The following is a 27,808-nucleotide window of genomic DNA, read 5'->3' on the forward strand; positions in this document are numbered from 1 at the left end:
GACCATCCCCCCACGGTCTTCCTTTATTGAGCTTCCAGCCTGCCTCCCTGCTCTGGTTTCCCAACCAGACTTAGGCCAAACTGATACTTTCATTCAACCTGATAGATTTCTCTCCATTTTGCTAAATGCACTACGATCTGACAGTGGAAGCAGAATGGGGAGGGAATGCCCAGTCTTGATCCTAATGCATTGTTATGTTTCAGTTTGCCAAAGTCTGCCAAACTATCATCTTTCAAGGCTAATGGGATGTCCCCTACCCTTGTGTCCAGTCGCGGTAGACAACCAATCCCAGATGGATTCACTTGAAGAATCACATTCACTTGAAGGTCTATTGCCTACAGTTCATTCCTTGGTACTCAATTTTTAAATCAACCACTCTTTGGGGGCACAAGTAACCAAAACCCTGGCTAATTCAGGTAGAAGACCAATTTCTTGGAATTAGCTCACAGATTTTGTGGGAAGGTGGAGGGCCAGGCTTAGATGCAAGCCCCAGGTCATTCCTTGGGCCCCAGGTGCATGCGCATAGCCACAGATTCGGTGAATGTTATTTTTTCCATTCTGATTGGAATAGCTTGCATTCATGCATGATACATAAGAATATTAATTACAGGAGCAGGCACTGAGCTTGTAGGTGAGATGCCAGTTAAGATGTTAGCATCCCCCTCTAGAATACCTGGGTTTGACTCCCAGCTCTCGCTTCTGATTCCAGCTTCCTGCTAATGCAGACCCTGGGATGCAGCACTGATGGTTCAAGTAGTTGGGTTCCTGCCACCCACATGAGAGATTTGGACTGAGTCCCTGGCCTAGCCCCAGCTGCTGCAAGCATTTGGGAAATGAAGAAGCTAATGGATCTTCCTCTCTCTCCCTCTCCCCCTCCAATAAAAATAAATAAAATGTTTAAAGAATACTAATTACAGATTTGTCTAGGGGATCTATTAACTCACCTTCCCTTTGTCACAATGAAGCCCAAATATACGGGATACCTGACATCCCATAGAGCATCACATGGCTGATCCCATCAGGGACATCATGCTGTTCAGACAGGATGTGCAGAGTGGGCAGCACAGGCGCTGCAGGGGCAGGTCCTACTGACCTACCAAGCAAGGATGCAGCTCAAAAGCATCGTGATGACACAGGACCACGCAGAAAAAGTGCACACCCAGTGCCTCCGTGTCCGATTAGTGATGAACGGCCAGGTGCTGGGGCCATGGAGATCACGTGCAGAGTGCCCAGGGACTTGCTGGGGATGGCAAGGTCGTCTCTCCAGTGTGGCGCCAGCCACGTTCAGGAAGAGCCCCCAAAACCTACACGCATTTTATACCCGCAAAAACCTGAGCTGAAAAGAGCCCTCACCTGCTGCTTTTCCAGGAGCGTTAGTGGGGAGCTGGATAGGAAGTGGAGCAGCCTGGACTCAAACCAGCACTCATATGGGAGGCAGGCACAGCCGAGGCAGCTCAACTGGCTACAATACAATGCCAGTCCCCTGCATTTTTTTTATATTTTACAGTTTCCCATAGAAACTTCTATGTTTGCTAGACATCTTTTCTTTTTTTAAAGCTTTATTTATTTGAAAGACAGGGTTACAGAGAGGCAGAGAGAGAGAAGGAGGGAGGGAGGGAGGGAGGGAGGGAGGGAGGGCAGGCTAATGGTTTCACTCCCCAGATGGCTGAAATGGCCAGAGCTGGGCCGGTCCTAGAGCAGGGGTGCAGAAGGAGGTGCCCGTGGCCTCTGCGGGGGTCATGGCCCTGGAGACCCCCCCCAGCCTCACTCTGCCTGGGGCAGATGACACACTGCGGGTGCCCAACACTGGCTTGTCCCCCAGCTCTTGAGCCTGGAGTGCTGTGTTCAGCCTCCCTTTTGTTTCCATTTTCTCCCGTTATCATCTTACTTTGACAAATCCAGGCATTTCTGACATAGCCCCTTTGGTTTCCTGGTGTGTGTATGTGTGTATTTGACAGACTGAGGGACAGAGAGGGAGAGACACACAGCTCCCATCCTCACCCCTCCCCCAGTGGCGGGGGAGGGGCAGAAGCTAAGATCCTGGAATTCAAAGCTGGTCTCCGCGTGGGTGGCAGGAGCCCACCTAACCTGTCCCTGCTGCCTCCCAGTGTGCACCAGCAGGAGTCAAACCCAGGCGTTCTGAGGCAGGACGTGGGCATCCCAAGTGCCCGATCAAACGACCACCCCTTCGGTTTGCTTGTCAAAATCTGGTGACTTCCAGCAAGGCAGCCATGCCCACAATCGCGTTTTAAACATTTTCATCATCCCCAGTACTGGATGAAGCCAGGCCACAGGGGAACTGAAATGGCTGGAGCAGGGAGGAAGCTACAGTGAACCCCCAGCTCCCCTGGCCCTGGGGTGGTCCCCGGAGCCCCTACCCTCTGCGCGCCCTCTGTGGGCTGGTCCTGCTGGGCCCGCATCCCCTCCGCGACCTGCGGGGCGCGCGCTGCCCCGGGGGCCCGCAGCGAGGCTGCCAGAGCCCAGCCCTGCCTGCAGCTTCCGCCCGAGCGAGCACTTTCGCTTTTCTTTCCTCTGGAGGCGGCAGTTTGCTGTTTCGGCGGCCGGTGCCCCGACTTCCTGTTCCTCCCGCTGTGTCCCCTGCGCACAGAAAGCTTGGAGAGGGGTAGGCGCAGCCCCAGCCCCAGCCCCCAGGTGAGTTCTGGGCTCTGCTGCTCTGTTCTCTGCTGCTGGTGGCTGGGGCTGTTGGGGTGAACTTCCTGGAGGCCGCTGCGGGGTGAAACTCAAGTATTGCTACTCTGAGGCTGTCTCTTTGCAAAACAGCGTTCTCCAAAGGGGGTGCAGAGGGCCTGTGGGACTTGTGGGGAGACAGCAAAAAAGGGGGGACATGGAGGCGAAGTTGACACACGCCTCAGCGCTCCCTCTCTCCGGGGTTCAAGCTCAGTGTGTGGAGATGCGCCCCGCCTCCTCTCCCAAACTCTGGTCCTGCCCTGGTCCAAAGCTCACTGCAGCTCATTCGTTAACCGCCGTGCAAAGACTGTGAAGAGAGTCCATTTCCCCTCTAGCATGTGGTGACCTTTTGATGTATTTTCTATAAGCGCATTCGTGATATTTCTTTGAGATAAATGCCTAGGAGTGCGCATTCCAAGGGTACATCTCCTAGGGTGTTTGATACTGAAGACGGAGTTTTTTGCACCTGTTTGCATTCCCACCTGCGTGATTAGTGCTATTATGTTCCCATTCTGTAGGCAACGGTGCTATCAAGCTCTCTTCTCCTGAGCTTTTCTGACTACTGGTGGGCTAAGGTGTTTTCATAGTCATTGCGCATTTAGCTTCATAGTTCCAATCGCGGCTCCATTTCCAACTCTAGCTTCCTGCGTATGTGCACCCTGGAAGCACCAGGTGGTATCTCAAGAAATTGGGTTCCTGCCCTGCACGTGGGAGACCTGGATTGAGTCCTGGCTCCTGGCTTCCATCTGGGCCAGCAGTGTTTTAATAAACCAGCAATTGGAATTGTGGGTGTGGGTGTGGGTGTGTGGACTCTGCCTCTCTGCTTTTTAAATACATAAGTAGTTTTGAAAGCAAATAATAAAAACTTCTCTATGTCTCAGTGTCCTCAACAGGTACCATCATAGTAACCATCCCGCCAAAGTTTTGTAAGGATCAGATAAGTGGCTATGAAGCCCTTAGCACAAAGTCTGGCAAACAGGAGGCACCTAAAGAAGCAGCAGCAGGCCGGCGCCGCGGCTCAATAGGCTAATCCTCCGCCTGCGGCGCCGGCACCCCAGGTTCTAGTCCCGGTTGGGGTGCCAGATTCTGTCCCGGTTGCCCCTCTTCCAGGCCAGCTCTCTGCTGTGGCCAGGGAGTGCAGTGGAGGATGGCCTAAGTACTTGGGCCCTGCACCCCATGGGAGACCAGGAAAAGCACCTGGCTCCTGCCATTGGATCAGCGCGGTGCGCCAGCCACAGCGCGCCGGCCACGGCAGCCATTGGAGGGTGAGCCAACAGCAAAGGAAGACCTTTCTCTCTGTCTCTCTCTCTCACTGTCCACTCTGCCTGTAAAAAAAAAAGAAGAAGAAGAAGCAGCTGCTGTTTTAAGTGCCTGCCCGTTTGGAATCTCAGCATCACAAGGTCACCTGTTGCTGGCCTGCATTGTTTCTGGGAATTACCACTGCTTCCTTTGCCCGTCGCCCCTCGGGCAGCCAGTGCATGGAGGGATGCTTGGGGCCCGAGTGCCTGGCTGCGCGTGCCGTTTAATGCGCAGAGCGGCTGAGCCGGCCTCTTTCCGCAGGATGCCCACCTTGCCCGCGGCCTGGGATGAGGCTCTTCTTCAGCACTTCACGTGCCGGAAGCTGGAGATCGCCTACGCCATCCACAAGCCATTTCCCTTCTTCGAAGGCCTCCGAGACAAAGCCTTCATCACGGAGAGAATGTACACGGTGGGTGCTGCTGACCGCTTCTCATGGTGGCCTGGGCCCTGTCGGGAGCTCCCAATTATTGAGCTCTCAAACCACAACCCCCCAGTGCGGCACTGTGTGCAGCGGGTTAAATTGCTGGCCTGCAGCAGCAGTAGCAGCATCTTCGATGGGCGCTGGTTGGAGTCCCAGCTGCTCTACTTCTGACCCAGCTCCCTGCTACTGTGCCTGGGAAAGCAGTAGAAGATGCCCAAGTCCTTGGGCCTCTGCATCCACATGGGAGACCCGAAAGAAGCTCCTGGCTTTCAATCGGCTTTCAATCGGCTCAGCTCTGGCCATTGGGGTGTGAACCAGCAGATGGAAGACCTCTCTCTCTCTCTCTCTCTCTCTCTACCTCTGTAATTCTTTCAAATAGATAAAATAAATCTTAAAAAAAAAATAAGCCCTGGGGCTTCAGGGTTGGGGATGCCCAGCCCAGGTGTGCTTTCGTACTCACAGAGGTGGGAGCAATTGAGAGGTGGTGTTACCCAGGCTGCCTTAGCTTACGAGACCCCACGGGGGCTGCCATAACAAATGACCTCAAACCAGGGGATTTGAAACACAGGAATGCATTCTCTTACAGCTGTGGAGGCCAGAAATCCAGAGCCCAGCACTGGCAGGCTGGATTCTGCTGGAGGCTTTGAGGGAGCCCCATCCCTGGCGCTCTCCTGGCTTCCGGGGGTGCTTGGTGCTCTCGGCCTGTGGCCGCGCTGTTCCACCTCTGTCTCCATCTCTGCTTCCGCCTCTGCTTGTCAGTCTCTCTTTTTTGTTCCCCCCCTTTTCTTCTCTTTACAAGAACTCTTGGATTTAGGGATGAGCCTGGGTGATGGCCACTAAGATGCTTCATTATGTCTGCAGAGACCTTTTGTTCAAACACGTTCACCCTGGTGGGTTCGGAGTAGGCATATCTTTGGGTGCTAGCAGTGGAGGAACAGCGTCCCCAGCATGGCCCTCAGTGTGGCCCTCAGCGCCGCAGCTCCCTCTGCCCATCACAGCCCGGACAGGTGTCCCTGGCCTCTCGCCTGTGAGGCCCTCCCCAGCACTACGCTCCACTCTCACTGGGTGTTTTGTGTTTGAATTGTTTAATGCTTATCTTCTCTACCTGACAATGCCCACTGCCAGTAGGGGCAGCATCTCATTGAGCGTATCCACGGCTCCGTACCCGAGGATTGGTGCACTGAGCCTAGCAGGTGCTCAGTGCGCATTTTGGAGTGAGTTCTTTCCTGCCATGTTTCTGTTTGTCCATGCCGTGGCCAAGACGGAGTCTGGATGGTTTCCCTGAGACTGGAAGCCACTCCGGCCACCCGAAGTCCTGGAGATGGAGGCGGGGGGAGTGAGAGAGAGAGAGAGGCAGTATCCTGCCCACAGCCTTAAAGAATTGGTTACATGATGGTATCTTGTGTTGCAACTTTACTTCCTTAAAAATTCTGTCTTCCTGGGACATCCCATATTAGAGCACTTGTTCAAGTCCCAGCTGCTCTACTTCTAATCCAGCTCCCTGCTAAATGTGCCTGGGAGGGCATCAGAGGAAGATCCAAGTGCTTGGGCCCCTACCACCCATGTGGGAGACCTGTTTGGAGTTCTTGGCTCCTGGCTTTGGCCTGGTCTTAGCCCCAGCTGTTGTGGCCATTTGGGGAGTAAACAAGCAGATGAAAGATCTGTCTGTCTGTCTCTCTCTGTCTCTCTCTTCTCTGTCTCTATCACTCTGCCTTTCAAATAGATAAATCTTTTTAATTCTCTTCCCTCTAGTGCATTTAAAAGTGAGGCTCACAAAATCTCTCTACCTTACAGGATTTGAGAGTGCACTTTATGTTAACACTTTTCTTAAAAGAGTAAACTAGGGGCTGGCGCTGTGGCACAGCAGGTAAAGCCGCTACCTGCAGTGCCAGAATCCCATATGGGTGCCAGTTCGAGTCCTGGCTTCTCTGTTTCTGATCCAGCTCTCTGCTGTGGCCTAAGAAAGCAGTAGAAGATGGCCCAAGTCCTTGGGTCCCTGCACCCACGTGGGAGACCCGGAAGAAGCTCCTGGCTTCGGATTGGCACAGCTTTGGCTTTTGCAGCCATTTGGGGAGTGAACCAGCAGATGGAAGACCTCTATCTCTCTCTCTCTCTCCCCCCACTCCATTCTCTGTGACTCTGCCTTTCAAATAAAAATAAATAAATCTTTAAAAAGAGTAAACTAGCTTCCTTGCAACTCAGAAACCACACACAGGTGGGTATTTTAACTCTCCGTTCACTTTTATCAACTTGAGTCATCATCCTTTGCTGCATTTTTGAAGGAGTCTTTGGAAGCCTGCAGGAATTTGGTCCCTGTGTCCAGAGTGGTGTACAATGTTCTCACCAGACTGGAGCAGACGTTCAGCCTGCAGCTGCTGGAGGCCTTGTTCAGCCAAATCAACCTGCGCGAATACCCCAGGCTGGCGGCCGTGCTCAGGAGCTTCAGAGGAGGTAATGTGGTTCCCTCATACTTCCCGCCTATGAGCAGCTGCCCTGCTGAGAGTTCGGGCGGCATCTGGGCTCCGGGAAGGGCGGGACCGTGCGTGCTCCCAGGCAGCCCTGGTCGGCTCTGCCTTTGACTCTGTGAGAGGGACTGTAGAGCACACGCACATTTCTGTCTTAGCTCGACTATGAATTGGGGGGAGGTCGTGCCATTCCGTGTGCTGGGCGGTCACTCAGGAATGCACACGGTGCCAGAAATGCAGCTACAGAGACCTGGTCTGGCGGGCGGACCGGGAGAGCCCCAGAGGAGAAGCAATGGACAGGAATAGATGAGAAGCGGTTTTCAATTTCTTACTAACAAAAGTGTCCATACTTAGGGGCCTCAGGGGGACATTTCAGTCCTGTAATACCCTGTGTGCTGATCAGTCAGGTCATCAGCAGTGCCTCTGTTTGTCCTTGTTGTATGGTTAGCACCTTGGAATTCTCTGCTCACACACCTGAATGCAATATCCTGCACACTTTATAGAATCATCCCACAATGTCTTTAAAACAAGTCAGCGTTATCTCCACTGCGCAGACAGGGAAGTTAGAGCTCAGAGGTCACTCTCTCCAAGTTACCTGTCTGTGACACAGGAATTGAACGCAGGTCCCTGGCCGGGGCTCAAGATCTTAACCATGATGCTAAACAGGGTCAGCTGGAAGACAGAGTGGAAAGCTGGAGGGGGGGACAGACGTGGAGAAAGAGGGGGCGAGAAAGAACAGACCACAGGGGAGAGAAGGAGCTGCATACTTGAAGGAGGAGGGAGAGAGGGGCGGTGACAGAGCTGGGGAGAAAGAAGCCAGGGTAGGAAGCAGGAGTAGAATCATCTTAGGTCGGATACAAACATTTTGACCAAAGCGAGTGGTTCGCTTATCAGAGAGCAGCAGGGGTGCACCAGCAGCTCACACTGGACTGAGCCACCACCGCTGTAGACAGCTCCCCTCCCGCTCTCTGACTCCGCACCACAGAGTGGCTCCTCCCCGGAGGGAGAAAGGATTCTTTGAGCTGCAGGGGCAGCAGGGAGAAAGGTGCACCTGCAGGTGGGCTCATTCTCTTGGCAACATCAAGGCCGTAGCAGGAGAAGCCCGGACAGAGAGGCTTTGCTTAGCAAGTCCCAGCCAGAGGCGCTGGTGTGCTGAGCACCCCTGCCCCAACCGGGCCCAACCTTGTTGTCTTCTGCTGGGTCCCGTTCCCAAATCCACCTTGATGCTCCTTTTCCTGTTCACTGCTTGAGACAATTCTACGTCTGGAATAAAAGATAGGGAAGAATCCTAAGAGAAAACCAGCACTAGCCATGGAGGGGAGCAGCAAGCAGGAAGCCAAAGTGCTGGGGCATTCGAGGTGGGAGAGAAAGATGAACGTACCCCAACCCGAGAGCGCAGTAGAAGGGAGGGAGCTGCACCTGCAGAGACGAGAATGTCCCCACAGAGGAATCTGTATTTCATTTTATTTGCTCAGGGAGGTGTGTCATCTGCGTTTGTTACAGCAGAGACTTCTATTAAAGTTACAGCATGTACATAATTGCCTTAAGTCTATGAAACGGAAATTAAAGAAAATTAACCTCTTCGGTACAAAGGCAAGTTCAACTCTGGTGTGTGAAACCGTGCTGAGATTAGATCAGGGGTTAGGCACGGTTAATGTAGCCCAGATCAAATGCAGCAGAAAAACACCACAGGTGGGCACAATGACCAGGAGTCGGTTCTCTGCTCCCCCCCCCCGGGGTAGGGGAGGGGTGCGGTGAGCAGCTCCGGGCCCCTGTCCCCTTAGAAGTCGTGCATTAAAGATCCCCTTCCCTTCGGAACCCACGTACTCCTGCATCCACCCCAGCCTGCGCTTCCCACGGAGAGTGGAGCAGACCCACGGTGGTCCTGCTGGAAGGCCCACCTGACCCAGCAGAAGGCAGTCGCCTACAGACCCTGCTGCCGCTGCCTGCACCCCCACTGCCCCCACCCAGCTGCCTGCCCACAGCGCACAGGGGCAGTGAGCCTGGAGGATCCTCAGCCAGCACTTCGGAGCCTCTGCCTGGACCCACCGTGGGAGGAAGGAGCACTCCGGGTGAGAAACAGACCCCGAGCAACCCCTGTGTGTGCCCAACCAGGGCCTCCTGGGCCATTTTGATTCATGTGGTCCTTGCCATGCCCCTGCTGTCTGCACACTGCCCTTTCCCAGGCGGATCCTGAGCACAGACCGGGCCGGGGGAGACCTGGAGCCCAGAACACCCACGTCCCACTGCTGGAACCTCCCAACCTCCTCTCTCGGGCGCCTGCGTTCTGACTGCCCACTCTCCTCGCTCGCACCCTGTCCCTGTAGCCTGTGAGGATCTTTCTTCTCCCCTTTAGTGACCAGTGACAGCTTGACATCCAGAATAGACGAGGAGGAAGACCCCCAAGAGCTGCCCAGCCCTCGCCCCGGCCCTGTGCAAGGTAATGTGGCTGGGGACTGGCCTAGCTTAGCTCCAGGTGTCTGCAGGATGGCATGCACCTGCCAACCAGAAGGCTGTGGCAGGAAGTCCGGGAACACCCGGGGGCAAGGTAGAGAAAAAGAAACAGAGGGTGCCGATTCGCCGGCTGCCACTGCAGAGCGGGTTGGCCTTCTACACACGGTCTGAAGTGGCAGGTGAGTTGTGCGGCACCTGAGCTGGTGAGCCTTACCCGATTCCTTGTCGCCATCTGATTATGGGGTTCTTTGAGTTTCGGTCTTGTTTATCTTAGGAGGGTTTAAATTGTAGGAGCAGCGTTAGCAAAATTACTAGAAAAGATTACCAAATGTTTAAAGATCGTCCAGACCTGATTGAACTTAAATTATGCCACTTGTCTTCCCCAAACTGTCACTATGGTAGCATTTGATTACAGTAACGGCAGCAGTAGTACATGGTTGGGTGTTGGTCCCAAATGGTATTGTGGATTTAAAATATATATATATTTATTTGAAAGGCAAAGTTACACAGAGAGAGGGAGGCACAGAGAGACAGAAATATCATCCTTCTGCTGGTTTACTCTCCAAATGCCTGCAACAGCCAGGGCTGGGCCAGGTGAAGCAGAGCCTGGAGCTCCATTCAAGTCTCCCGCATGGGGTAGGTGGCAAGGGTCCAAGCACCTGTGCCATCGTCCACTGCTTTCCCAGGTGCATTAGCAAGGAGTTGGTTTGGAAATGGAACAGCCAGGCCTTGAACCAGTGTTCATACGGGATGCCGGCATCACAGGCGGTGGTTTAACCCACTGCACCACAATGCCAAGCCCTGTGTGGTGGATTCTGAGCGCTCCAGTCCTGTTTGATTCCATGTTTGCTCCACTTTTCCATCCAAACAGACTCACATCATCAAGAAGCTAACAAGAGTCCATCTTCTAAATGGTGAGACAACGAGTTCCATTATTAAACTAGAGCCTAATTGAGAGCAAATGCCTGTTCCCTTCCCATCCCACCCCGTGTTGGACAAGGCCTTGGTGGGTGGTCACCCCATCATTTGTACCAGTTGCAATCAGTTGTTCCCTCTCCTCCTCACCCTGGTCCCTGCTTGCTGTCCTGGGATCTGCAATTCTTTCTGAATTCTAACCTCCGAGTTTTGGCCTGGTCTATCCGTGGCTGTTAGAAGCATTTGGAGAGTGAATCAGGAGATGGACTTGCTCTCACTCTCTCTGCCTTTCAAATAAAAAGAAAAGAATTTTCTATTATAAATAAATAAATAAATAAATGAAAATTTAAAAGCCAAGCAAGCAAACACTGTGTGGTCCAGACAGCAGCGAGCCTCCCTTGCCCCGCCCTGACCATGGGAACTTTAACTTTTAACCTCAGTCGCTTCTGGATCATATGGGTTTTTTAAAAAGTGGATATTATTCAAGTGCTTTGGAAAGTCATGAATCATTGTAGGTGTCTAATGACCACTTGTCACCTGCCTCGGTCACCTGCTCTGAGACAGGCCAGAATTTAGGACAGTTCTCCTGGCATTGGGAAACAAGAAGGTGCAGCCTTAAGTGAGATGAGCCTTTATTTGTCATAGTTTTGTGTCTTTCCGTCTTTTTGCAACCAAAACTAGCAGAACCTTGTATTCGAGTATATTTGCTGTTGGCGGGTGCTGGCCAGTCCAGGCGCCTGCTGTTTCCGACTGTCCTGTGCCTAACTAGATAGGGAACGCATCCCCTCCCCTGCTTCTCAAGGTGACTCATCACAGCCAAGGCGATCAAAGAGGATCCACACGCAGCAATGCGCATTTCCCTCTGTGTGGCCGTCTGAATTTCCCACTGCTCTTAGCTGTGTTCCCTGAGCAGGGCCCCCGAGAGCCCTCCTACTTCTCTCCCATCCACTAAGGGAATCTCCCAGAATGGATCAGCCTGAGACTTCACTATGGCACAGTGGTCCCCTGGGTCACTGGGTCAGCCGCCCAGCTAACAGTAACCACGAGTTGGTTAGATCAAGGCAGAGCCGGGCACCCTTGGGGCCAGCACGTTCCCAGGCCTGTGCCGCATACTTTCTGTATCTTCTCCTGGCTGCCCTGGCCCGTCCTGAGCCTGAAGCACGTTTCTTTTGTCAGTCGTAAGAGATGACTCTCCAGAGCCGAGTGACCCAGAGGAGCCTGGGGAGGCACTGAGCCCAGCTCCAAACAAGAAACGTAAGTGTTGCCTTTCTGTCTCTGCAGGTGTCAGGGGTGTGGACTCCCAGCAGGCAGGCTGTGGCTAGCATCCGGATGCCCACCACAGTTTGTTTCTCTGGATCCCACTCACGGCACCTTCGGCAAAGCCCTTTATAATGACAGGGAAACCCCAAGGTGTTCAGAGACACTGAACTACCCCTGGAACTGCCTCTTCTGAAACCCCTGGTCTGCTCCGTCCCCAGCTTCTGGCTGGTCAGCTGCAGCACCCTCTGTCACCGAGATGACCCTGCCTCCTCTTAAGACCTGGCCTTCTCAGCCAGCGCTCACACTTCATGGTGGGAGGAGTTTGGAGGCCACCCATGGCTGCCCACTGCCTCATCCACTCCCTCGCCCCGTCTCCCTTCCTTGGAGGCTTTGCCATTCAATTAAAACAGCCCCTCCTCTTCATCACCACCATCTGCGGCTTCCCCACCACGCCCTGCAAGACCTTCAAGGCTGTGTTTCCCCCAGCTTGGGTCCTGCCGTCATGCCGGTGCCTTCGCGGTACCCAGAGGTAACAAACAGCCCAGCCAACACCATGGCCTCGCAGCTCCTTCCTCTGCTCGTCCCTGGTGACTTTCTGCCACAAATTCTGGTCACTCCCAAAGGCAACCCAGAGGCTCTGTCGTTGAAACCCATTCGATTCCCCAATGCTTGGTTTAAGAATTCCCTTTTTAGACCCGTTTCTTTGAAGTTCATTCCTTCTGGAAGATGAACATCATCGCTGAGTCTGTGTCTGTGATTGGAAAAGATTTTCTTTATCCCTTCTTTTTAGGAAGCAAAAGGAAAAGGAGTATCTGGTCAACCCCAAAGAAGAGACACCGGAAAACAAGCCTCCCAAGAGGTAAGATGGGGGAAGAAGAGGAGGCAGAGGGCCAGAGACAGCTCGCGCAGGGCTTGTCGGTCAAGGTGTGGGTGCTGGATTTTATCTCAAGTGCAATGAGAGGCCACTGAGCAGATTTAATCCATGCAGTGACGTGGTCTGATTTTAAGCTGGGCGAGATCAGCTTTGCTGCTGGGTAGGGACAGAACTGGAGATGGGCAGCAGTGGAGTCAGGGCAGCCTTTGAGGACAGAGGCTTGTGCAGGGTGTAGGCAGCCTGGATTCTGAACCGGCGGTGGCGAACCCGAGAAGAGAGAGGGCTGAGGGACTATCTGTCGGTCCTGATTGATGGGACTTGATACACTGCACATTAGAATAAGAGAGGGAGAGGGAGAGGGAGAGAAGAGAGAGAGAGAGAGAGAGAGAGAGAGAGAGAGAGAGAGAACAGTCATAATTTTCCCTCCCATTCTGGCTTGAAATGTTGAGTGAGTGGTCATGCCCATTGATGGAGGACACAGGTGTATACGGGGGAGGTTAGAGTTCACGTTTTGACCTGTGCGTTCAGAGGTGACTGCCAGCTCTCCGTGCAGCCGGGCCAGCTGTGTGTTTTGTCGGGATCTGTGAGGGGTCTGAGGTGTTGCCCTGTGTGCGTAGGTGTATTCTTCACACACAGTAACTGGCTCAGGAGAGCGGTCTCTGTGAATACCGACAACCCACTCAACAGCCAGAGGAACCCTGCAGCCCTGTCCCCACACACAGGCCCCAGAGCAGTGCAGAGCTGCTGGAATCTTCGTGTTTGAATGGCAGGTTACAGCCCACAGGCAACAAATGGAGAAGGGTGGATTTTCCATTTCCATAGATGAGAGACAACCCCCACTCCCTCCCCTCCTGAAAGGAGGGAAGAAACAAACTTTGCTGCTTGGACCTAAGATGGAAAAACCCAGAGCCCTTGCTCTACTGTTTCAAGTTCAAATGCATCTTTCCAAGGCCCAGAGATGTGTCAGGTTTGACAACCTGTGTCTCCTTTTTGACACTAAATACCTAGAGAGAAACCCTCTAGTCTTCCTGATACGTTGGGACTTCCCCTTGGGTGCTGGTCTGGCTGGAACCATTTGGCCATCTCTGGAGTGAAGAGAAGTTTATTGTTCTTTTGGATCAGAGCAATTAGCTAGATAAAAAGCCCCAGAGCTAATTCTCTCCTGTGTGAAGTGTAAACAGTTAAAGTGCACATTCCCTGTCTTTACCACATAGCTCTCTGTCTCTGCAGAAGCTAAGAATTTTACCCAAGCAAGGAGAAATCGGGGTGGGGTGGCTTCCCCATAGTCAGCCAGCCGGGCACTCAGTGAGAAACCTGGGCAGAGATATATATGTGGGAGTCCAGATCCATGGGAGGAGGCACAAGAACCCAGGAAGAAGAAATTCGCAAGGCAGATGGGGGGAGTGGGGAGGGAGGGGGGAGTACTGAGGGGGATGTGAGCGAGCCCCAGGAAGCGGGGTCCTGGGATTGACATAAATTCAGAGACGAGGGTGTGCCCCCAGAGCACTTTGGTGGTGATGGAGACAGTGGGAGGTGACAGTGGGTTGAACAATGAGTGGGAGGTGACAGCACGTGTGGGGAACACAGCAGAATGAGGCCGCCTGAACCAGTGGCTTAAAGCCCCTTTATCCTGACTCAGTTTACCCTTCGCTTGAGTCCAGTGTCCAGAGTCACAAGGAGAGGTGCCCTTTAGAGGTCCTTCGTGGGAACAGTCTCATTCTGTGCCTTTCCCCCGAGGAGAGCAGCCTTCCTGGCCGGGAGGGGAGGCGAGCTGCTGTCTCTCCCACTCTGCTTTGTAGTCAGTGCCCCTCGCCTGTTGTGTGTGTTCTCTGTGGGCCTCCTTGGCTGAGCGGCCGTGACGTAGGTTGAAACTCACACTCCCTGAGCTGATCCAAAGCCAGGAGCTTGGGTCCCTGCACCCACATGGGAGACCTGGAAGAGGCTCCTAGCTCCTGGCTTCGGATCAGCTCAGCTCCGGCCATTGCGGCCATTTGGGGAGTGAACCAGCAGTGATGGAAGACCTCTGTCTCTCTCTCTCCCTCTCTCTGTCTGCCTCTCAAGCAAATAATTCAATCTATTAAAAAAAAAAAAAAAAGAGTGCCAAAGACCTGGGGCTGACCTGGAAGGCCAATGTTGCTGGCGATGATACAATGTTGCTGGCGATGATAAAGGAAGGAGAAAGTGGCACAAAGTGAGAAGGTGGACAAGGCCAGGTGATGCAGGGCCTTGAGATTGGGAGGACTTGGGCATTTGTTTAACCTAAGATGAGCAGAGCATCCACCTAGATGCCAAGCAAAAAATGAGTAAAACTAAGCCATCTTTGCCTAGCTGAGCTCTGTTAGTATGTAGACCCTGGTATCGATTCTAGGCCTTCTTTTATACACTAGAGCATGATTATTTCATTTCCATAATCTAAGCCTGTGCATGTCCTTTTGTTGTTCTTAGGGTGATGTTCTTGGTCCTTAATGTGGTGGTCAAAGCTCTCTCCAGTTCAGCCGTCACCTTCTCTTCCCACTCAAAGCTGCAGTCAACCACCCTGAACTTTCACTTCCTCCCATTTTACTCCACTGTGATCCCTGGTGTGTGCTGTTTGTTCTCTCTCCATGCTACAAGTCTATCCCACACTATTCCCCATAGATGTCTGCCTCAAGAAGGAGTGCACCAATGCCTGAATTGGTTAAGGTGGTCCCACTGCGTGTTTCTGCAGCACCTTGCACAACTCTCTGGGAAGATCCCACCCAGTCTACTGTACTTACATCCTGTGTCTCTTCTAGGCTAGATGGTACTGTCCAAGCACAGACGAGGCATTGCTTACTTCTTGCATGAAAACAAAAAAGAAAGAAACCGTATTTCCTGTGTTCCAGATTTTGAGCAATGAGCCAACAAAGGAAGTTCATGAATTTCCATTGTGTTGTGCAGAGGGGTCACAGACACCCCTAGCACCACATGGTGCAGGGAAAGATTATTGGAAAGAAATTTCACAGTCGAGAAGTGGGGCCCATCCAGTCCTCCAAATTCTCAATGCCAAGGTTGGGGCATAGATAGATGGTCTACTTAGCCCACCAGCATCCCAGCACCAAAACCAGACTCCCCTAATTGCCCACCCACCCTAGGGCTGCGGTTGGGGAATGTCTATGTGGCTTTGCCGCGATGGACGCTCTCTGGTCTGAAAAGTGGCCTCATTGGAAATGGAGCCTGTCGGTTTGATTGCAATAACTGACCTTCTGAGACTTCTCAAGCTACTGAGCTGAGTAGGAGTTCCCAGGACTGCCAGGTGTATCTGTCTTAACATTGTATTTAAATGAAAAACTGCACAGAATCTTTTATTTATTTAAAGATTAATTTATTTACTTGAAAGGCACAGTTACAGAGAGGCAGAGGCAGAAGCAGAGAGAGAATGATCTTCCATTTGCTGGTTCACTCCCCAACTGGCCACAATGGCTGGAGCTGGGCTGATCTGAAACCAGGAGCCAGGAGCTTCTACAGGGTCCCCCATGCCGGGGAAGGGCCCAAGGAGTTGGGCCATCTTCGACTGCTTTCCCAGGCCATAGCAGAGAGCTGGATCGGAAGTGGAGCAGCTGGGACTCGAACCAGCGCCCATATGGGATCCTGGCACTGCAGGTGGCAGCTTTACCCACTATGCTATAGCTCCAGCCCCTATACAGGATCTTTTAGAGTGCTACTTTAACTATTGACAGATCATGTACTTTTCAAAGAATTTTTCCAATTATTTTTATTGTGGTAAGCTACATATAACTTAAAATTTACCATGTCAGTCATTTTTAAGTGTATAGTACAACAGTATTTAACATATCTATAATGTGCAGTCATCAAGACCAGCCATCTCCATAACTCTTTTTCATTGTATAAACCTGAAATTCTAGACCCATTAAACAATACCTTCCCTTTCTCCCCAACAGGGATATTTTTAAGAGTCACATTATTTTACATTTAATCATCTTTATTAAAAATACTAAAACACCCCCAAAAAGTTTCAAAATTTAGTGACAAAAAACCCACCTCCATATAGGAAGGCTGAAAATATAGACTGTCCTGCTCACCCACAAAAGCTGTGTATGTTTTCTGTAAGACTTCTCAGTTCTCGGAACCCTCATTGCATTATGGAGAAAAAATTAATGTTGCCACTTAAAGCAAGTCTCGGGCTCGTTCAGGTTGTCCCAGTCCTTTGGGGAAATACTCAGTGGCTTCCCTCTCTCCTGGGTCCCGCCCCTTCGACACTTAGCCCCACCCACTTCCTCCAGAAATGGTGCCTGGCTATCCTGGAGAACTCTGGGCTCGGATCCACCTTCCTAGAGGAGGCAGGCCCTGCAGTGTGTGTGTCCTTGCTGACCTCAGCAGAGCACCCTGGTTCCCCTAGACGGGCCATCCCGTGGAGGTGAACTTCGAAAGCCCACGGCCGATGGAAATTGTGCTCCTCTCTGGCGTGGCAAACCCTCTTGGTCGGAGCCTCACCTTCCATTCCAGCCTCCAAGTGGCTGCTCTCCTGGTGGGGTCCTTGCCTCTCAAGTCTTTGACCTTGGCACTTTCCTCACTAGAGGCACTCGGGATACCACACAGACTTTGGATACCAACCGTGCCACGCACGCGCCCTGGGGGAGCCTGGTGAGATGCTGTAGAAGCCCCCTCCTCTCTGCTCCAGACCAGTGGCCACAGCCACTTCTGCTCAGATGTGGCCACCTCATAGTGCAGGGAGCACACTCAGGGAAATAAGCCCCACTGCTCTGAGAGTTTCCTAAATTTATGTGGGTGACGTCAACTCACGGCACCTGGAGACACAGCAGATGACGATCTGGGGGGGTGGGAGAAAGTTACATTCAACAAAAAAGAGAAATAGTGTGAGAAAAGCAAGGTAGAGGGGAATAGAGGGCCCCTGAAAGGGAGGAGGCTGGGTGTGGGAAGAGGGGTCCTAGGGAGGGGAGGGGGCATTTCCTGGGGACCCCAATTAAAGCTACTCACAGATCACCAGCTGCTTCAGGGGCAGCCCCGCCTGGCCATGGAAGCCAAGAGAAGCTCCGAGTGGTAGATCACATGACTCCACGGAGCGGTGGCTCAACCTGGAACTCCAAGGTGCTGACAAGGGCCCCAGAGAGGAAGACGGACTGTGCCCCGGGGTCCAGAGCAGAGGGTGAGGCTGGGGATGGAGTCTGCCGTTTGAATGGCGCAGTGTGGAGGGGCTCTCCTGAGCAGGCACCCCCAGGGTGGGGAGATCTGTAGTCAGCGTAGGGAAGAAGTACAGAGAATGAGGATGACGGGAGGGGGATGCAGAGCACAAGGCTCTGTTGTGCCCAAGGGTTTCTGCGGCAAGAGATGTGCGCCCGGGGGGCAGCGGGTCTCAGAGCCCCTTAGCACTCTCAGGCATCATTGAGGACCACCCAAAAAGCCACCGTGTATGCTCTTTATGTCTATCCCTAGATACTTTGTTAGAAACTAAACTATGACTTTTAAGTATTTATGAATTTAAAATAACAATCAATTTCCTGTTAACATAAATAACAGATATTTATAAAAAGAAAACACATGTCCCAAAACAAAAGTTAATGAGACAAGTGACATCTTTTTTCAATTTTGCAAATCTCTCTTAATATCTAACTTCATAAAAGACAGCTGAAATTTTTTGAGAGACAGAGGTGATAGAAAATTCTCCCATCCACTGACTCACTCCTTAAATGTTTACAATGGCCAAGGCTGGGCTAGCTGAACCCAAGGGCCCAGAACTCCATCCCACAGGAGAGGCAGGGGCCCAACCACTTAATCTGTCACCTGCTGCCTCCCAGGGTGTGCATTAGCAGGAAGCTGGGGTCAGGAGCCGAGGTGGCCCTCGAACCCAGACACTCTGATATTGAATGCAGGCCTCCCAAGCCCCATCTTAACTGCTGCACCCCTCCTTGGATTCTTCTGTCTGCTTCTGCCTTCAATCAGTGTGATATGTTGCCTTGGTTGAATTAAGAAAATCTAGCTTCACACAGATATGTAGTTGAAAATGACAGACTATGGTATGGTGGCTTAAACCACCATTTGCAATGCCAGTATCCCGTGTGGGTGCCAGTTGGAGTCCCGGCTACTTCACTTCCGATCCAGCTCCCTACTAATGCGCCTAGAAAAGCAGCAGAGAGCAGCCCAAGTGCTTGTACTCCTGCCACCCACTTGGGAGGCCCAGATGGAGCTCCTGGCTCCTGGCTTTGGTCTGACTCAGCTGCTGCAGCCATTTGAAGGATGAACCAGCAGATAGAAGACCTATCCCTCTCTCTGTGTTGCTCCCTTTCTCTGGAACTCTGCGTCTCAAATAAAAATAAATTAAAAAAAAAGATTTTTATTTGTTTATTTGAGAGGCAGAGTTATAGACAGAGAGAGAGACAGAAAGAAAGGTCTTCCATCTACTGGTTCACTCCCCAGATGGCTGCCACGGCCAGAGCTGTGCTGATCCAGAGCCAGGAGCTTCTTCTGAGCCTCCCACGTTGGTACAGGGGCCCAAGCACTTGGGCCATCTTCCACCGCTTTCCCAGGCCATAGCAGAGAGCTGGATCAGAAGTGGAGCAGCTGGACATAAATCAGAGCCCATATGGGATGCTGCTGCCCCAGGCAGAGGCTTAGTGCACTATGCCGTGACACCAGCCCTAAATAAATAAATCTTAAAAAAAAAAAACAACAAAAAAAGCCCAATGCAGGTGCATGTGCAGTAGCTGCCGCTGAAGAAAGATGGCGGAAGAAGAGCAAAGAAAAAGGATTCCACTGGTTCCAGAAAATCTCCTGAAAAAGAGGAAGGCTTATCAAGCCCTCAAAGCCACACAGGCAAAGCAGGAGCTTTTGGCCAAGAGGGAGAGGAAAAGAAAATAATTCAGGTTTAAGCAACTGGAGTCCTTCGTGCACGATTCCTGGCGGCAGCGACGGGACGCAGTCCGGCTCCGACGACTGAAAGTGAAACCTCGTGCCTTGGAAATGTCAGACAAGCATTCCTTGGCCTTTGTCGTACAGCTCCAGAGGATTAACGGGGTGAGTTCACTGGTGGAGAGGACCATTGCAAGACTTCGCCTGAAGAAGCTGTTCAGTGGCGTCTTTGTCCAGGTCACCCCCCAAAACCTAAAACTGCTGCGTGACCTGGGGATTTCCAAATCTGAAGTCTGTCCGGGAACTCATCCTGAAACGTGGACAAGCAAGGGTCAACGACAAGAGCACCCCTCTGACAGACAGCACCGTGACTGAGGAGCACCTGGGGAGATTTGGTGTCATCTGCTTGGAAGACCTCATTCATGACATTGCCTTCCCGGGGAAGTAGTTCCAGAGTATTGCGAGGTTCCTGCGCCCTTTCCAGCTGTCAGTGGCCCGTCATGCTAGCAAGAACAGAGTGGGCTTCCTCAAGGAGATGGGCTCACCTGGCTATCGGGGTGAACGCATCAATCAGCTCATCCGCCAGCTGAACTAGACCCAGGATATCTGGAAAGATGTTTTTTTGGAATTATTATCAAGTATCTTCAGAGAAGATTTTCTTCCTTATCCCCGGAAATTGGAAAGGGCAGATCAAGGGAAAGATAGTTGTGATCCTGGCAGGCACCTCATCCCTACCCCATTCCAAGGAGAGGTTCCACTGTCTTCCATCTTGGGTGCTGCCTCCTCTGGACTCAGCACCGACCATTGAGGAAGGAGTCTTCCTTTGTCACAGCTTCTGTCCTGGCATTTGATTTTGATGAATGACTGGCCGGAGCATCTGTCAAGATTTCCCAGGACTTGGGGGCTACCAGGGCCTTGTTTTGAAGAGACTTGAAATACAATTAGGAAGCGGAGCACCAAAACAGGTGCTCAGCTGTGTCTGCTGTGGATCCACGTTCCAGCTGCTCAGTGACGACTGCAGGCACTCTCACTTGGCTGGCTCTCAATGTGTCTGATGGCTTTTCTGTTCTAGCTTGGAGCTGGCGTACTCCTTTTCTTAGCTCAGAATTTTTCAAAGGAAGGATCCCTTCACCGGGCAAACACATACCCAAAATTTTACTTGGAATTTCAGGGAGCTCATAGAACCCCTCTCAGGCAGCTGAGCCCCCGGGGCGAGGAAATCCGGCTCTTAAGGAGGGTTGGTCTCCCAGGCCTTCATCTTGCTAATCTCTGGTTCTGTATCCTGCAGAATACTGGAGTTGACCAAGGTGGCTTTTTCCCATCAAGCCAGTTGGGTGTTTTCCGCTAGCACACTGGCAGCTCTTGTGGCTTCTTGTGCCATCTGTAAGTCTGGAAATGCCCACCCTTTCCCCCTCTGGCTTGGGGGTTGAATTTCCTGGTTTCCCTGATGATTAAGCATCAGATCAGGAAGTGGTGAACCATTTTCTCAGTTTGGTTTGAGTGAAATTAGCACTGTGGCTTTTTAAGTCCCCAAATAAACAGCTTAGTTGGACCTTTTCCTTTCACATTCTAGACCCCAGAAGTCTTGCTGTTTATCCTGTTGATGACATAATAGGCCAGCAACAAGAGTTATGGGGAAATTAATCCTGGGGAGGGAGGGGTTAGTCAGTCAGTACATCTTTGTCTTTCATCAGCGGTCCAGCCCTAAATTGCCTCAGCTTGTGATCTAAGCAGTTGGTGAGGATGTGCCAGGCCTAAGTTAAACAGGAAAACCTGCTTTAGGGCTGTGTTCCGGGGTCCCTTCAAATCAACTTTGCTTTAATTTTGGCTCATGGAGCCCTTAAACATAGCTGTGAAATGAGTTAGCAGTAAAACAATGCATTAAAACATGAAAAAAAAAAAAAAAAAACAATGCAAAATGATGTGCAGGCACTTGTCCTGGCCATTACAGAAAGAGAAAGGGAGAAAGTGCTTTACCCGTCTTTTGAGGTGTCCGTGGTTTTTCATCTTTAATACTACACCAAAACTTGACAAGTGATAGCTTCTGAAACCATGTCCAGGAGCTTTTCATGCCCTGTTAGCATAAAACTCATTCTGCCAACTTCCATTCCGAGTGCACACTCTACCCCGTGAAGTTTCGTAGTATCGCAGACGCCTGGGGAAGCGCTGGTTCACAGCCTCCTGCCACGGGGCTGCGGCTCAGTCCCACGCGCGATTTCCTGAGACGACCGTGTGTTTCAGGGGGCGGCAGCAATGCCTTCCACGTGTCCCCGCCTTTCCATGCAGAACATGACAAAGCTGTGCACTCAGGGGTAAGACAGTTAATGAAATGGATCACTTATTGCTTTGTCAAGAACATTCTTAAGTCAGTCTGGCTTTCTACGGTAAATAGGTAGCAGTAAGTAATGCTAAGCTTTGAGGACACTGGTCTGCTGTGTACTTGGGCCCCAGCCACTGGTCTTAGTCCGTGCAAAGGCCAACATAGTGAGAAAGGCAAACAACGTGTTACTAGGAGAACACTTTGGACCCTCCTGAGAATTCCAGGCCCTAGAGGTTTGTAGAACTCACGTGAGAGGCTCTGGCCAGGGGGGTTAGTGACTGCATCCCCCTGGCCACTGTGGACAGCTCTGTTCATGGTCTAGCCTCTCTCTGCTCCTCCGCCGGGGGCAGACAGGCACAGCAGCACCAAGCTTCAGGGCGAATGTGTACTTCAGAGCCGGCAGCCCCAGGGCGGGCAGTCCTCCCTGGGTCACTGGGGGAGTTCCTGGTGGAGCTGTCCAGCTGAACAAGCATTGTTTCTGGATTCAGATGTCAGTGACAGCATTTCAGAAGTGGGTGAAGACGAGCGGCCCCGGATACACCTGCCCCAAGAATCGTACACGGCAGAGTGGGGCGTGCGGGTGTGGGCTTCGACCCAAGTTTCCCTCTCAGTGTTCCAGCCTTTGTTGTTTCCGTCATCACTCCCCACCCCACCCCCCAGAGCCCTTTTAGATGTTCTTTTTCCTCCTCCATGATTTTTTTTTCTTTAAAGGAAAGTAATGTCCGATCATTAACCCTTGGGCTGCGTTCATGTAGTCTGTAGTGGAGCAAGGGGCAAGTTTCTGATGTTCTTTCTTTCTGTCTTTATTTTTTAAATTCATTTTGAGAAGGAGAGAGAGGAGAGAGGGGGAGGAAGGGAGAAAGAGAGAGAGAGAGAGTGAGCGAGAGAGCATTCCCGCCCACTGGTTCACTCCCAGATGCCTGAGCCGAGAACTGGACGCAGATCTCCTGAGTAGGTGGCAGGAGCTCAGTTATTTGAGCCATCCCTGCTGCCCGGGTCTACATCAGCAGGAAGCTGCAGTCAGGAACCAGAGCCTGAAGTCAAACCCAGGCACCCTGATGTGGGAGTATCTTAACCACTAATCCAACTCCCCCTTGAGATTTTAATGTCATGAATACAGTACATATCCATATATGTAGGCCGGCGCCGCGGCTCACTAGGCTAATCCTCCGCCTTGCGGTGCCAGCACACCAGGTTCTAGTCCCGGTCGGGGCGCCGGATTCTGTCCCGGTTGCCCCTCTTCCAGGCCAGCTCTCTGCTGTGGCCAGGGAGTGCAGTGGAGGATGGCCCAAGTGCTTGGGCCCTGTACCCCATGGGAGACCAGGAGAAGCACCTGGCTTCTGCCTTCAGATCAGCGCGGTGCGCTGGCCGCAGCGCGCCGGCCGCGGCAGCCACTGGAGGGTGAACCAACAGCAAAAGGAAGACCTTTCTCTGTCTCTCTCTCTCACTGTCCACTCTGCCTGTCAAAAAAAAAATTCCATATATGTAATCTGTATCTCTGCATATACATACATGCATGTGTGTGCATGCATGGTTTTCTAAAGATTCTTCCGACATTCTCACCCCTGAAGAACCAACGTTACCACCACTCAGAACCCATACTCTGAGTATGAGAGGTTTTAGAAACGTTCACAGAAAATATATGGGCAGGTGTTGTAGCACAATGGGTTAATTTGCCTCTTTAGACACCTGCACCCCATATCAGAGTGATTCGGATCAAGTCCCACCTCCATTCCTTTTTTTTTTTTTAAGATTTATTTATTTATTTGAAAGTCAGAGCTACAGAGAGAGAGGGAGAGAGAGATCTTCCATCCACTGATTTATTCCCCAAATGGCTGCAACAGCCAGAGCTGGCCCAGGCCGAAGCCAGGAACCAAGGATTCTCCCAGGTCTCCCACGTGGGTGCAGGGACCCAAGCACTTGGGCCACCTTCCACTGCTTTTCCCAGACCATAGCAGGGAGCCAGATTGGAAGTGGAACAGCCAGGACACGAACTGACGCCCGTATGGGATGCCGCACTGCGGGCGCTGGCTTCATTGCTGTGCCACAAAGCTGATCCCCAGCACCCCCATTTCTGATCCAGCACCCTGCTAATACACTTTTCATATTATGAGAAAATGCATATTCTCAAAAGTTTTGAGACTAAAATAAACTAATCTTGAAACACCATTTTCTGCACACTTTTTGGGGAGCCCTCATGCAAACTTCATTCTATCCTGAAAGTGCCCAAGCCATGGATCACGTGTTTCCTGGGATTCCTGTCTCCATATTGCTTGTATGACCTCTCTGGGGAAATTCAGAAGAGAAAAGCTCATCAGAAACACAAATGTAGGGGCCGGCATCGTGGCGTAGCAGGTAGAGCCTCTGCCCGCAGCACCAGCACTGGCTTGCCATATGGCTGCCAGTTCACATCCCGGCTGCTCCACTTCTGATCCAGCTCCCTGCCAATGGCCTGGGGAAAGCAGCAGCATTTGGCCCAAATGTTTGGGCCCCTGCACCTACGTGGGAGACCCAGACAAGGCTGCTGGCTCTTGACTTCGGCCTGGCCCAGCCGTGGCCATTGTGGCCATCTGGGGAGTGAACCAGCAGATAGCATATCTCTCTCTCCCTCTGTAACTCTTTGAAATACATGTATAAATCTTAAAAATAAAATGAAAAGAAAGAAGGAAAGAAACACAAATGTATTCCTGTGACCAGGCACCTGCCCCCAACCTTGTTGTGGTACTGCTGGGGTGTGTGAATCCACCACTAGGGGTGGCTGATTATTTTGGAGTGAGTTGGTAACAGTATCCTTGAAAGGAAAAAAATAAAAGAGGCTGCATTTTTTCTGTTGATTGGTGACATGGTCGTCGGGTCACTAATCCACAGAGCTCTGGCATGATGCACCTGACTCCCAAACAGCAAATACCTGATTATTGTCACAAACAATGGGTGACATTTTACCCCCTTACAAATCTAAACGATCACTTTAACAGCTTCTCCATCCTGACATTAACTTATACTGGCTTCTTTCGCGCATAATTTCATTTTATTGTCACAGCCACCTTGCAGAAGGGTAAATGATTGACTCCGATTTTGCAGGCGAGAAAACTGAGCTGGAGAGGAGGTTGAGGAGTCTCCAGGGCCCCATGGGCAGGGAAGGGTGGGAGCAGGGCTGGCCTCCTGGTCACCAGGCTCTCTGCTTCCAGGCGCCCTCGTTCTTCATCGGCAAGGAAAAGGCAGAAGTCGATTGCCAGACCTCTGTCAGCTCTCTGTTACCTAAAACGAGAGTGGCCACAAAATGCAAAACTTGCTTATTCCTCAGCTAATTTCTTGCCCCACCAGGCTCCAAAAAATAAATAGAAGAACAAAGTAGCTAGAACAAGGGCTGCTTTTGCTCTGCTGTCCAGAGGTAGATGGTCAACGTTCTTGCACGGGGCATCCTCTGTGGTAGGGTCCAGCCAGGAAGTCTGGGTTCAGCCAACGGGGAAGAGGCAAGATCAGAGAAGGGCGCCCCCTCCGCCCCCGCCGCCCCGATGGACATCACCCACAGGCAGCACTGCCTTGCCCACCCACAGGCAGCACTGCCTTGCCGGGACTGGTGTGTGGCCGCCTTTGACTTCAAAGGGGCTGGGGAATGTGGTCCTAGTGCTAGAAGAATAGGGAACCTACTCAGAATCAGGCTTCCATTCCCAACTGAGGGGAAACAGAGGAGAGCAGGTGCAGCAACAGCAGGGCTCTCATCCACCACTCGCCACTGTTTCTCGCTCTGCTCCCCCTCTGGGACACCCGGAAAGCTTCCTGGCCGTCCCTCCTGCAGGAGGCAAGTGCACGGTGCTGGTGCTGGCCAGGCAGCTGGAGACACAGGTGTCACCCCTGGGTCACAGCACAAAAGAGCCCCACGCCACAGCTCTCCACAACTTTCCTCTGACTGTGGGAAGGGTGTGGAAGAGACGGCCCCAACACCAAAGCGGGGTAGGGGGTGGGCAGCAGCCCTGGGAGTCCCCTGCAGGTCCTCTGTGACCAAAGAATACACCTTTCCAAGCTGATGCACTAAGATGCGGTTTTGTTTGTTACTGCAGCATGACCAGCCCTGTCCTCTATGACACAATGTTCCTACCAACATTTCTGTTTCAATATGTGGAGTGTTTTCCGAGGTGTGAACATTTTACATTTTTAAAATCTGTTTGTCTTTATCTGTGTGATCTTTTCTGGCTTTGAATTTCAGCTAAGAAAACCTTTCATGTCCGTGGCGTATAACAATCTTTTGCTATATCTTCCTCTAGTCTTAAAAAATGGCTATTAATTTGAAAATGCATATTCTAAATGTTAGTTACTAGAATATCTTTTACATCTTTATCCAGTTCTTATTCACTTCCAGGCAAAATGAAGTACTTGTTTCACATAGGCCTAATGGTTTCTTGCCTCCCCAAAGTGATGAGAAAGCATAAAATTTTTGTTTAAAAAGTATTGAAGGGAGCCAGCACTGTGGCATAGTAGGTTAAACTACCGCCTGAATGGGTGTTGGTTAGAGTCCCAGCTGCTCCACTTCCAATCCAGCTCCCTGCTAATGCGCCTAGGAAAGCAGCAGAAGATGGGCCAAGTGCTTGGGCCTCTGCTACCCACGTAAGAGACCTGGAAGAAGCTCCTGGCTCCTGGCTTCAGATGGACCCAGCTCTGGCTGTTGCAGCCATTTGAGGAGTGAACCAGTGCATGGAAGGTCTCTGTCTCTATTTCACCCTCTCCCTTCCCCCTTCTCTGTAACTCTGCTTTTCAAATAAATAACTAAATCTTTAAAAAAGTGTTGAGGAGTGGCATTTAGCCTGGCAGTTAAGACAACAGCATCCACATTGGAGTGCCTGGGTTCAGCAGCCCACCCCGGCTCCCAACTTCAGCTTCCTGCTAATGCAGACCCTGCGAGGCAGCAGTGATGGCTCAAGTAGTTGGATCCCTGGCACCCACGTGGAAGACCTAGATTGAGCTCCCGTCTCCCAGCTTCAGCTTGGCACAGCCGTGGCCATTACAGGCATTTGGGGAGTGAACCAGCATTTGGGAACATGCTCTCTATTAAATTTTTTTTAACAAAAAAATATTCAATATATTTTCAATATTTATATTTATATCTGGATCTATATTTGTATTTGGATCAATATTTATAGCCAGAGCGTGAATTGGTTTTCTTTTTTAAGAAGAGAGGAGAAAAATATGTAGGTGCTCAAATTCAGAAAGACAGAAAAAATGACTGTCAGGAGGTAAGCAAGAAGGATGAGTGCCACTCCCCTGGCACCTAGCATGGTCCTCACTGGAGTCACGGGCGAGGCCACCCAGCTTTCACTGCCCCAGCCCTGGCCCTGGCCCTGGCCCCCCATCAGCGTATGCCTCCCGCACAGAAAGACCCGGACACCACACGGATTCAAATCTGGCCTCTCTTCTGGTACCTTCTGGAAGGAATGGTGGTTGGGGTGGAAGTGAGGCGTCAGGGAACTTTGAGGTTAAGATTGTATCTGCTCCAGGCTCCCATCCAGGAAGCGCAGACAAAGGACACGGGGGTGCACGGGCGGCAGTCAGACTCCCATCTCGGTCGGGAATGACATTCACAGTCCTGCAGCTCTCAAAACCTCCGTGTGTGCTCACCACGCATCAGCTGCGCTGTGTGCAGTGGTGCTGTCAGCGGCACAGGAAACAAGCACTCGCCAAACCGCACTTGTCCGCTTCCTGGCTCCAGCTCCCCACCGTCTCCATCCCCCTTCTCCTTCTCTGCTTCCCGACTCTTCCCTTCATTCCTGGCTCCTTTTTCCTCTGTTTTTTTTTTGTTTGTTTGTTTGTTTTTGGTTTTTTTTTTTTTTTTTTTTTACAGGCAGAGTTAGACAGGGAAAGAGACCGAGAGAAAGGTCTTCCTTCTATTGTTTCATTCCCCAAATGGCCGCTATGGCCAGCGCGCTGTGCTGATCCGAAGCCAGGAACCAGGTGCTTCTCCTGGTCTCCCATGGGGTGCAGGGCCCAAGCACTTGGGCCATCCTCCACTGCACTCCCGGGCCACAGCAGAGAGCTGGCCTGGAAGAGGAGCAACCGGAACAGAATCCGGCGCCCTGACTGGGACTAGAACCCGATGTGCCAGTGCAGTAGGCGGAGAATTAGCTTAGTGAGCCGCAGCGCTGGCTGTTCTTGTACTCACAGCTTTCCTGAGGGCCTCGGGGTACCATCAGGTGGGGATTTGGGATCCCGTGTCTTTGTGGGAGTATAGGGACCCCTGAGAAGAGGCTGCCACCCAGCTCCTGAACCCTCAT

The 27,808-nt window shown here is 51.8% G+C and overlaps 1 protein-coding gene and 1 pseudogene across 12 annotated transcripts in view; both read left to right on the plus strand.

The window, feature by feature from the left end:
• The first annotated feature begins 2,500 nt into the window (after positions 1-2,500).
• Positions 2,501-27,808, plus strand: part of SP110 (SP110 nuclear body protein) — a 42,932-nt gene continuing 17,624 nt past the window's right edge. For 10 of the 12 annotated variants that reach the window (XR_011387068.1, XR_011387069.1, XR_011387066.1 and 7 more), the window contains exons 1-7: positions 2,501-2,652; positions 4,249-4,396; positions 6,691-6,859; positions 8,718-8,945; positions 9,230-9,313; positions 11,419-11,496; positions 12,293-12,361. Coding sequence is in view for 7 of the 12 variants with exons in the window: in XM_051849066.2 (XP_051705026.2) it covers positions 4,250-4,396; positions 6,691-6,859; positions 8,718-8,945; positions 9,230-9,313; positions 11,419-11,496; positions 12,293-12,361 (775 nt within the window). In the remaining 5 variants the exon portion in view is untranslated. The remainder of the gene's footprint in view (positions 2,653-4,248; positions 4,397-6,690; positions 6,860-8,717; positions 8,946-9,229; positions 9,314-11,418; positions 11,497-12,292; positions 12,362-27,808) is intronic. The other 2 variants (XR_011387067.1, XM_070070082.1) reach the window with 1 other exon arrangement.
• On the plus strand, positions 18,790-21,130 carry LOC138848917 (ribosomal protein uL30-like; annotated as a pseudogene).

This window comes from Oryctolagus cuniculus, chromosome 3, assembly GCF_964237555.1.
Source record: "Oryctolagus cuniculus chromosome 3, mOryCun1.1, whole genome shotgun sequence".
NCBI lineage: Eukaryota > Metazoa > Chordata > Mammalia > Lagomorpha > Leporidae > Oryctolagus > Oryctolagus cuniculus.